At 32.5% G+C, this 11,442-nt stretch overlaps 1 protein-coding gene across 3 annotated transcripts; it reads left to right on the top strand.

Moving 5' to 3' along the window:
- Positions 1–3,093: 3,093 nt before the first annotated feature.
- On the top strand, positions 3,094–10,651 carry LOC108903417. 3 transcript variants are annotated; one of them, XM_018705586.2, is made up of 11 exons: positions 3,094–3,238; positions 5,818–6,822; positions 6,892–7,028; positions 7,249–7,350; positions 7,410–7,463; positions 7,519–7,614; positions 7,670–7,840; positions 7,998–8,171; positions 8,265–8,339; positions 9,782–9,841; positions 10,360–10,651. In XM_018705586.2, the coding sequence occupies exons 2-11, from the start codon at positions 5,837–5,839 to the stop codon at positions 10,521–10,523; spliced, it is 2,019 nt and encodes a 672-aa protein (XP_018561102.1). In that variant the 5' UTR covers positions 3,094–3,238; positions 5,818–5,836; the 3' UTR covers positions 10,524–10,651. The 3 variants fall into 3 exon arrangements, with proteins under 3 accessions (XP_018561102.1, XP_018561100.1, XP_018561101.1); XM_018705584.2 differs by having other exon boundaries at positions 5,818–7,028; XM_018705585.2 differs by having other exon boundaries at positions 3,094–3,265; positions 5,818–7,028.
- Positions 10,652–11,442: the final 791 nt, after the last annotated feature.

The following is an 11,442-nucleotide window of genomic DNA, read 5'->3' as shown; positions in this document are numbered from 1 at the left end:
GTCGAATAGAAAGAAATTTTGCACTTCATTAAATTTAACTTATCAAACTCATTGACACTGTCGGCAGTGCTATTTCAGATGATTTGTGACGGTTGACAGGATCAATCGGTGGAAAGCGTTTGAAGTGGCAGGTGAAGCATGCCTGTTAAAAGTTGTATTGATAATATTTTGCGATAACGGAGACGACCATTGTTTTTATTATTTGCAAATTTGAGAATGGCTGATAAAAGAGTACCGGTTCCGAATTTCTCAACGGCGGAAAACTTGAAAGTCTTACAACTTGTAAGGAATTACCAGAATATTGTAATGTAAGATTGATAAAGTGTTCCAGCAGGAATCAGGAGAAGCATAGAAAATGTTAGAGGGGTGAAGCTAGTCTCACATCACTTGACTTAGGGCATTTGCAGGCTTATCATGCGCGATTTGTTATGTCCATTACGTGGTTTTAAGTATTTGTAATTTTTGAAATTGTATTATTTCCAAAAAAGAATTTATATTCCTGATCAGACATAATTCCTTTTACTCCAGTCGAATTTATGTAGATTAAAAAAATCTGCAAGCTTGAGGGAAGGATATAATGATAAAATATGAATAAAGTAATTCGAAGTTGGCAAATTTTACATATTTTTCACTTTTTTGCTGCCCACGAAAATCTAGACGACCTATCGGAAAATTGGTTATATTGTAGACGACTAAAATACTTAAACAATTTAAGGTACCTATCTAAAGTCGTATTTCACCAATTTGTTAACTGTAAAATAAAGAACAAATGCAGAAAAGTTTTCGATAATTGCACTGAACCAAATTTGGAAACGTTCAAGTCAAAAATCTCGTTTGCGACGAGAGCAATGTTCACGCGCATGCGCGGGCCCGGTGCTCCTCCCGCGTGTAGACGATTCATTAACGTTAACGTTTACTTATGCTAACGCGTTTATTAAATGTACTAGCAATGTAAAACTTTGTGAAAATGAAAGTTTAACCATTTCTTTAATTGTCTCTAAAATCCCAGTCTGATACGTCTAATAGTTAATTAATAATTAACATATAAAAAATCTATCTTCGGAACAAAGAGGCGTAGGTGATTTCTCCCTTTTTTTTTAATTACCGTAATAATAATATCTATATAATGCAAAAAGAGCGAATTCCCGAGCGGCGTTTGCCTGACCTTGGGACAATTTGTTTATAACGCCGTTTTGCACGATCTACTTTGTAAGTTGTGAAGAGCTACTTATTTTCAACTTTTTGAAATTTTCTTTTTTCAATACGTTTGTTTGGAATTAGAATCTATATCTACGATATTAAAGTTCTAAAATTAACGTTTAGTAATTAAATAATTAGGTACTTGCAAGAAAACGAACGAAATTAATTAACAAATACCTGGAGCAACAATTTCATTGTAAGTCAAATCGGTCTTTGACACACATGTTGGTCTTTGGATTGACCGTCTTTTCCATAAATTTCATCAACATCCATCGCTTTTTTCAATAATAATGCGCAATTTTCGAAAACTGATTTTTCCGCATTAAATCATTATTTTATAGTTAACAAATTGGTGAAATATCACTATAGATACCTTAAATTGTAGGTAATTTAATTATCTACAACATAAAATGACCAATTTTCTGACAAGTCGTCTAGATTTTCCTAAGCAGTAAAAAAATTTTTTCGCGTGCGATTTGTATCCTAGGTCACGTGACTGGCCAAATTGCTGCCGCTTTTGCAGTTCATCTTGGAAGAATTACAATGCACAAACAAAGTCGGCTTTGGCTCAATCCTCCGTATTGTCAAATCTATGGGTTGAACATTCGGAATTTGTGCATCTTCAATTAAATAATTTAGTCTGAGCTCATCTAATTCCTCTGTCATTAGAGGAGCATCAACCTCGCCCATATTTAAGGCAATATTAGCAAAATAACGCCTGAATTGTCAAGCCATATGCTAATATAGACAATCTTTAAAACACCAAGCGACCTTCTACTGTGGTTCTAGCGCTGATGTGGTTTTCATTATACGGAAACATTTCTTTCTAGATTAAAATTAAATTAGGATTCATATTTATATAATTTATTTACCTACCTAATTCCTGTCACTTACCAATTCCAGAAGCGATTTTAGCATAAAGAAATAGATGAAAAAGTTGGGAAACTGTTTTAAAAAATGTGCTAATGCCAAATAACAGAAAAGTGTATTGGGAAAATGGTGATGAGACGAAAGTAAATCATATTTAGGTTTTTTAAAAGTTACAATATCGAAATATAAGCGTAAAATAAAATAAACTACTACTGGACTTTTATTGGTGACGTAACAATAATAGTGCAAGGTTTCGAATAATTTTAGGTTCAGGAGAGCAGATCCAAACCTGATGAAAGAGGCTGACGAACATCTAAGGATTTCTTTTTATAAAATTTGGTTAAACAATAAATTTTAAAAAGTTTTTGAATGTTTGTAATTTAATTCGACTGCTGAAAGGTGGTAGTTTATACAGAAAGTTATATAAATAAGAAGTTCTTTAACTTTTACATCGCTAAATAAATAATTAGTCCATATTTTCCGAAAATTAATAGAGGAAAAAAACCTTTACTCATTTACATCGATTTATAAATATTTTTTTAGTACTTTCGAAGCGGTCAATGCACAAGTCATAAAAATAGGTATTTAAGTTAAACAATTTGAACTATGTCGTTAATATATAAACAAATTAGTTGCAGATTCTTATTCCGTACACGTGATGCGTTTTTGTGCATTTTGAAGTGTAGGTAGGTACTTGAATTTTATTTTTGCTATATCCAATCTTTCCTATCATTAAATTTGCTAAAAATAATCAAAGAAGGTTATTGAATCTTGCCAATCCTATTTTGTTATTTGAGAAAATTAGTGAAAAAGTTGACAAACCAAAGCCAACCCTGTTTGGCCAAGACAATGTAAAAACTATGCGTTTTAAACGATGAAAACTCCAAGTACCTTGTTTTTTTTCTCCCAAATAGTGTCTGATCAAGCCGGACAAGTCAACAAAGATCTATAATCTCATAATCGCCTATCTTATCATTAAAATTTACAAGTATTTCACGAAATGGATATCAGAGTTTACATCTGATTTACTTAACGTGTAGTACATGCTGTTTTATAACCAATTATACCGATATTTTCCCGATAATGTTCGACGTAATTTACGAAATTACTTTTTATCATCTTGCAGAAACAGTGTAATAAAGTGTTAAAATTTGAGTGATAGGTTTAGGTATGTGATTTTTTCTTCGTTAAAACCGTAAGTTTAGAAATACACTTTACCGCAGCTTATATAATTCATGAAGAATTAATGTTTCTGTGCCGTATTAGATATTAATTACGGTTACGATTACAAACACACTAATCTAAGGTAGATATGTTTGATAGATGAGTCTATAAAATAACAATGTACCTGAGCATGTACTATATATTGTAGAAGCAACAATAAAATGCCGTGTCAGGTGAAAATTAATAATGTAACAATGTAACGTAACGTTAAATTAGATACATGGTGTGCGCTGATATCTTGAATTGTTTTACTCTGCTTTATTTTTTGATATGAAAAAACATGTCTCTCGTGCTTTAATATTTTATATTTATGGTCTTCTAATCCACCGGTGGTTTTATCAAGTTTTACTGTGTTGGTTATTTATAGTTTATCACAAATAGCTAGAAGGAATTCATTGTTTGTTGACAATCACGAATAAATCTATTAAAAAGTCATGTGCTGAATGTAAAATTGGATATTTGGGTAATCTAGTATGCGCGCGTCGTGTTCAAATGGTTAATATATGCGAGGAAAATATTGCGGGGAATTTATATGGTAAAAGTGTGTGTTGGAATTATTTTAGATAGAGACAGAGTACAAACGACGTGGCGTTTTTAAAAAACAAAGTACCTAGCCTGCCTCAACATGAAAATAATTCTGAAGATGTACAAAAAAAGAATTTATAACTTGATGAACAACTTAAGTGGAAGTAGTATTCTGTATTTCCTGAAATGTAGGCGTATCATGTCCCACACTGGTGGTATATCCTTTAAAAACCACAAGCATTGTTACCTGATCTAATATTATATTATTTTCACATATGAATGAAGATAAATAACAAATATCGGCACACTGTTTCTGGAAATATTACTCACGATTTAGTGAATTTATAGTGAACAACAATTAAATTTAATCGAATGATGAAATTAAGTGGATTTTTGATTTGGGTTTGTCCAAAAAGTCCTAACATTAATTGAATTATGCAAACTCTAAAATTTATAGGTCATTAATGTATCGAAAGAGATGTATTGAATGAAGTTGACGTTATACAGGGTGTCCCAAAATTCCGCGTACATGGAGCTGCCACAATTTCCAAAATAAGCAGATTTAACTAAACTTTTACGGAGCCCAACAAAATTAAGTTTAGTGAAAAAAATGGGGGTCAATTACTGCGGACTATTTTTTATATTAAAGTAAAAGTATTCAACTACAACATGTGTAAATTTCGGAACTTAATATTAATAAATGAGGCCGTAGCAGATTTTTGAAAAAAAAATTTTTTTCTCGGCTTCTGCTGGTCGTAGGACATTTCTTTTTTAAATTTGCGGAAATATGTCAGCTGTCAAATGGCAATAATGTCATTCCGATTAAATTTCGACGATAAGAAAAAGATCTACATTTTTCGACCCGAAAAAAGAAGTCGAAGTTTCGGTCAATTTTTCGCATATTTTCAATTATTTTGTAATACGCGCACAATTTGCACAGGAAAGTCCAACTCTTAGAAAAAATTTTAAGCCCAAGATGGGTCACGTAAGTGCATTACTGTATGATTTATTGAAACTTGAAAAAAATGTCTTCTCGAAAAACTCAATTTTTGCAAAAACTATAAAATATTTTACAATTTTACAAAAATGCACTTATTCTACTTGCCAAGGACTATCTAATCTAAAAGTTTCGTAAAAAAATCTTTTTTCGTTTTAAAAATATAGAAGTTTAAAAAAAAGCGAATTTTAGCCATTCATTTGCAATAACTAATACATTCATTTATCAATTGACATCGGGTTGGACTCAAAATTTTTGTTATAAAAAGTTCTACAACTTTTATCTAAAACACTTTTTTAATTGTTTAGTTATTTTTTAACGAAAAAAATTGTTTTGTGAACTTTGGGCGCCATTTTGACTAATATTCGGCTGGAATAAAGTAGTTCATTAAATTCTACGGAACTTTTCCTTATTTTTACTTTAAAAGAAACAAGGACCAATAATGTATAAAATTAATAATAAAGTTTAAAGAAATAGAATTCAGTTGTTTTCTGAACAGACCCCATATTTGAAAAAAGCATTTTTTTCCACATTGCAACCTTTAGCCGCTAAACGAGGCAACTTAGTATAGAGCTAAGTTTTGTTAAACCTGCTTATTATTGGGACACCCATACGAAATTGCAAGAAAAATATCTTACTTTTCAAAGAATTTTACATTCGAAATCATGAGTGTTTTGACCAGTTCACATTATAGTTTTATTTCCTTTCACAATATTGTATGCACAATGAACCATGAGCACATGGTTAGCATTTTTAAAAGTTCCCAGTACACAATGACGTATTTTAATAAGAACACTGAAATTCCCTGCTCGTCACATCTTGTTCCCGGTTGAACGTCCATTGAAAAAGTACCCCTGTCTCACTAAAACCACTTATTTTTTATTTAAAATTCCTTACGACCTCCAATGTTGATAATCAGAATTGATTTCATAGATAATTGGTGTAGATAATCAAATTACTCATAATACAAAATGTAATTTACTTTCAATAATTTATCGTAGCTTCCACATTCCTTAAACAATGGCTGAAACCACTCAATTCGTATCGAGGATAAGCGTTAAGGACCTCATTTCAGCTTTCGAAAGCAAAAGCGAGACTGTAAGGGTCGAGTTTTCCAGACCAAGAGCGAGATCTTTTGGAAACGTCCTTAACAAAAACGTAATAGTCCGCATTAATGAATTCGTCACGCTGGAAGACGTAGAAAAGGGCCTGATAAAATTAGAAACAGACTTGAACTTCTACGAAGTATACAACAAGGCCAAGCACGTTGCTTTTCAAGAACAATTTTTCAATATATTGACGAGCATAGCGAATATTGAAAACGACGATGAAGATGCACCGACGAGGAAGAAGCGGTTGATATCAAGGACACAGACTTTGGTTTCCTTCTTGAACCAGAAACTACCAACAAACATAAATCAAGTCATAGAAACTAAACCAAGCAATCAGTACAAGTATACGACTTACGCTGATCACATTCAAGCGAGTCCAAAGAGCGAAACAAAGACTTTGAGGTCTGTGGATACGCAATCAAGTACTGACTCAAGTGCGCAACCAAAGTTATATGTGGAAAGCAACAGTACTCTAGATGTTACAGACTCAGGCGAAGAGTACATCGTTTCTGTGAAGAAGCTCAAAGAAACTTTCCAACACCAAACTAAAACTGAAACCGACGGTCCACCAAAACAGGAGAGAGTGGTCAAAGTCAACCAAAAAGTCGCCGTGACCAAAAGCGTTACCAGAGAACGACCAAAGCCAGAAGAGAAAAAAATCGAAGAACAATCTACGGAAGAAGTAGAGAATAATAGAATCTTCGGAGAAAAAGTCGAGTCTGTCTCAGTCACAAAGCTACGTAGTCTTTTCGAGCAAAGATCCAGCTCCAGGGGCCTCGAAATCATAACAGTTGAGAATCACCAGCTGACAAGAGATAATTTCGGTGGATCTGTTCAAAATATCAGCGATATCCCGTATACGGAACGAAACTTGGGAAACATCAGGTTGAAGAGGTCAGTTTCAGGGAATTACATGAATTACAGCGGACTACTGAAACGCGTTGATATTAACCGAAGCAGTAGTGTTTTAGAGCTCAGTCGAGAGAATAGCAGAAGCAGAACTGTCATCGAGAATAACTCGGAAGAGGAATCGACTGCTGAGAGCGACGTTGCTTCGGAAAATGAAGATGAATCCAACAGGATTGAAGAAATTTCGACAGGTAAGATTAGTCTTGCTTATAAACTAAACAAGTTATAAAATAGTATATAGGCAATTATTATTATTAATGGCTTAGTCTAAGTGTAATAAAAATACAGTACTTTATTTATTGATCATCTTAATCGAACTTAGTCAACTCAGATGTCCAGTTTCTACTTTTTAAAGACGTAATAAAGTCGATTCCTTCCTCTCTTAGCTTAGTGTATTGTTTTTCATTACAGATAACCAGGAACCAGTTGAAAACAACTTAGAACAACACGTACACGTACATAATATTATAAAGGAGTTCGAGGATATTCGAGCAAAACATGCTTCTATTGTAGGTAAGACAGACTGATGAACTATTCAAATTCGAACAGAATTAGTATTTTTATAATTGCAGATTGGAAAGAAAATAAAACGAAAGACACCGTTCCAAATGGTAAAGCCACATTTAGTAAGTTCTTTTACGGTTTTTATGACTCTTTAGTTTATAAAGCTTTGCCTTTCAGCTTCCGAAAGGGACAACTATAACGCAGAAGAAGAACATGTTTCAAATTTGCAAGGGTTCGAGGAAGAAGAAGTTAATTATTCTGAAGCTAGTACAGGTAAAATAGTAAGTATTTTAATAAACAGACATACAATTAACTCCTACTTTTGTAGAGGATGTTATTAAAGATGAGATAAAGACAAGAGAAGAACTGACTTTTAAAGGTGTTGATGAAGTAGAAGTAAGTGGCGGAATGGCTGACAGTAAAAATATACGAGAGGAAGAAAATATCGCAACACTACAGGTAGATGCAGAAGACGTGTCGCAGCCGATATCAACTTCAGGTAAGTGTTAGATATTTCATGAAATTTGTTTTGAACTAGTTCAAAGTAAGATAATGTCATTTACCCAAGTAATTTATTGATAAACATCTTAAGCGTTTATCTGTATTAGTCACCTAAAAAGTGACGTATTTAATTACGATTTTTGATATCTCGACAGACAATCCTGAAAAGGTTGAGATTAACGAAACTACCCACGAACTGAGCTTTGAAGGTTACGACGAAGAAGAAGTAAACCAAGGAACAACTTCAATTAAAAATGTTCACGTTGAAGAAATTGTTGCAAAGTTTGAAGCTGCAACAGATGATCTATCACAATCCACATATACGTCAGGTAGATCTCCTTGTTCTAAATAACAATACGTTGTACAGTAACACATGCAAATAAGGCAAACTGAAGATAAAAAATCCCTTTTGTTTGTTTCAGAAATCGAAATGAACGATGACCAAGGTGAAGACAATACAAACAAATTAGAATCGAATGAATACCACGTTAGCCAAGGTAATATATCATTTCAAATGAATTAATAATGGATTAGGTACTCACACACACGCGTTATCTTAAGGCCATCTTTTTTATAATAGATTAATTTATACCAGGATAGAGATAATAAGCAATATTATATGAGAGTGTAGCTAAACTAATGCAAAGAATTAAAGGGTCAAATTTCCGAAAATTTTCCGTGATTTTTGACAGACTATTTAGGTAAAAATGGTCGTATCGGAAATTAAAAAAAAAGCATTTCGAAGCTTTAAGATTCTAGTTTTTAGATCTTTCGGTCGAAATTTTTTAGGAGTTACGGTTATCATGCAATTTTAAGAAATAGGGCGACAAAAAAATTTTGCAAATTTTTTTTTATTATTTTCCACGTACTTGGAATTTTTTTTTTCAGCTAAGCCATTGCACGGAGCAGATAGCTTGTTTATTCAGCTCCAATTTCCTTTTTTTTTAAATTTCGATACGACCATTATTCATCAAAATATCGGACTTTCAGTCATCGATATCTCGACGACAAATGGTCGTACAGACAATTGAAGAGCAGTTTCGGAAATTGGAATAAATTTCCTAAAACATGCTGCCGACATTTTTCGGAAAAAAGGTAACTTATGATTTTTTAGAAAATTGATGGCTAAATTAGAAATATTCACGAAATGACTAATGTTAAGCATTATTTTTACATTTCGACATACCCAGAAGAACCCTGTAACGTTTCATCTCGATCTAGTAAACCGTTTCTTTGTTTCAAAGTCAAACTTTTGAAAAAAATTAAAGGGTCACGTGTTTTGAGCTTAATTAATAAATTTTTTGAGCTAATAGCGTTGTTTAAATGAAAAAATGTTTTTTTTTGAGGTTTTCTCACATTTTTACCGCAAATAACGTTTAAAGAAAAAGGATAGTTTTGAAAATGAACTGCTTTTAAGTGATTACAGACTACAAAAAAATTAATTAGAAATTTGTCTCGATTGAATTTGTATGAATCGAAATCTGGTTGGGTCATCAACTTCAATTGTAATTTAAGTAAAAGTTGATGAACAGAAGCACAGGACGGAATAGCCGAATCGTGTTGGAAACAATTGGATTTTGTTTTCTTCAATGTCCGGAAAGTTTTCCAAAAAAACAAAAAAAAATTTTTTCCAAGTCCGTAGAAAATTGTAATATTTTTTTGTCGCGCTATTTCTTAGAATTGCATGATAACAGTAGCTCCTAAAAAATTTCGACCGAAAGATCTATAAACTAGAATCTTAGTGCTTCAAAATACTTTTTTTTAAATTCCGATACAACCATTTTTCACCTAAATACAGTCTGTCAAAATCACGGAAAAATTTTGGAAAATCGTTTGACCCATTTTGCATTAGTGTATTTCGAAAAATCATTAATTCATCTTTCCACAAATATACGTCAAAATAAAGTGTATTGTCTCGTACATTTTTCTCTCATTTCAGGGGCTGAAGAACAAATTAGTGAAAACACTGAAGATAGTTCCATTTTTAGTAGTTTGCATGGTAAGATCGTACTTGAAAATACAGGGTGTCTCAGTTTTATTCTATGAGACTTCGAGATAGTACAATGGAAAATAATGGTACTTTGTCAAACTTATTTCGAAAATAGGGTGTTAATAATTAAAAAAAAAATCATTTACTGTAAATATCTTCTGAAATAATAGAGGTATTTGAATTAAATTTGGTGTACGTTATATCGGCGCAAGTTTCCATAAAATACTGCTCCCGAAGTCTCATAAAAAATAGAATAAAACTGAAACATCATATATTTTTTTTAATGACTTCCGTAAGAAGAAACTTTACAACTTTTATTACTATACTCCAAGTCCAAAATAGTGACTCATTTTCAACCTTACACCCTTAGGAAAGGCGTGAGGGAAGAGATTCCATGGGCGTATCATTTTAGAGGGTTCTAAAAATTATTAAATATAGAACAACAAATAGACTACTATTTTGCACCTGGGGTATATAGATGTTCCCAATTCAGGCTGCACTCATGTTAATTGTCTTTTTCCTTTTAGATTTGGAAGACGAGAGGGAACAGTCGCTTATTGACGAGGTTATAGAGAAAATCGACGTGGAACAAACTCTAGCTAACGCAGACTTGGTAGTAAATCCGGAAGATCTTATAAACGCCGACGACGAATTCGAGAAGCTTTTAGAAAATTCTCAAAGTGGCAAATAAAAACATTACTCTACAAACAAACTAATTTTAAGTAACAAAAAAGTGTTTTACATTTTTACTTACAATAAATTACCCTGCTGGGTGTGTTCTATGCTAGAAACACCCTGTATCCTATTTATTACCATTAATTGGCTTTCATTTTTTTTCTAAGATAAGAATAAGATTAAAACTAGCGGTGACGTGTGGATATTTCGCATTTCATAGGAATCGGTAGTTGTAAATAAGTTAATAACAAGCCAATTACGATAAGAATTGTTAATTTTACGAAAGCAAGGAGCAGTTGACTAATTAAGATGTAAATGCAGCGTAGCTTACAAAATAAACTTGTGGCAACCACAATAATTAAATTTATAATTAACTCGGATGCGCAGCTGGCTTCACAGGAGTTTCTCTGCATATATTAAAAAAAAATAGGCTACCTATATAAACTGTGTATAAAATATAATTTACATGCGTAATTTTATTCTTCGGCTATTGGGTTTCGTTTCTATTTCACAATTTTTATTTCAACAATATTTTAAAAGAATTTCGTGCTCTTATGTTTGTTCAGTTGACATAAAAAGATATAATGACGTTAAAATAACCTGTTGCAAAGTCATACAAAAGTAACTTGTTTTTCAAAATTGCCACTGCGATAGTTTCATGCAATTGGTTTAAAAAGGCAACAACCGGCAATACTGATAAATGCGCACGTACAACAGGGAGTTCAGGGTTGCCCAGTAACGGCGTAGACAAGAGTGTAATTCAAACTATTTAATAAAAAAATACAATACTAGGTTATTAGTGTGGAGAATACCTATGTACTATTACTTCTAAAAAAGAAACATCTCTAGAGTTATGCCATGCACACAGGGTGTTTTCGAAAAAGGTTCCATAAATTTAGTAGCTCATAGAGTATCAAGAAGCAAGTATTTTTACA

This window comes from Anoplophora glabripennis, unplaced genomic scaffold (genome assembly GCF_000390285.2).
Source record: "Anoplophora glabripennis isolate ALB-LARVAE unplaced genomic scaffold, Agla_2.0 scaffold82, whole genome shotgun sequence".
Lineage (NCBI taxonomy): Eukaryota > Metazoa > Arthropoda > Insecta > Coleoptera > Cerambycidae > Anoplophora > Anoplophora glabripennis.
This window is presented reverse-complemented; position numbering and strand designations above follow the sequence as displayed.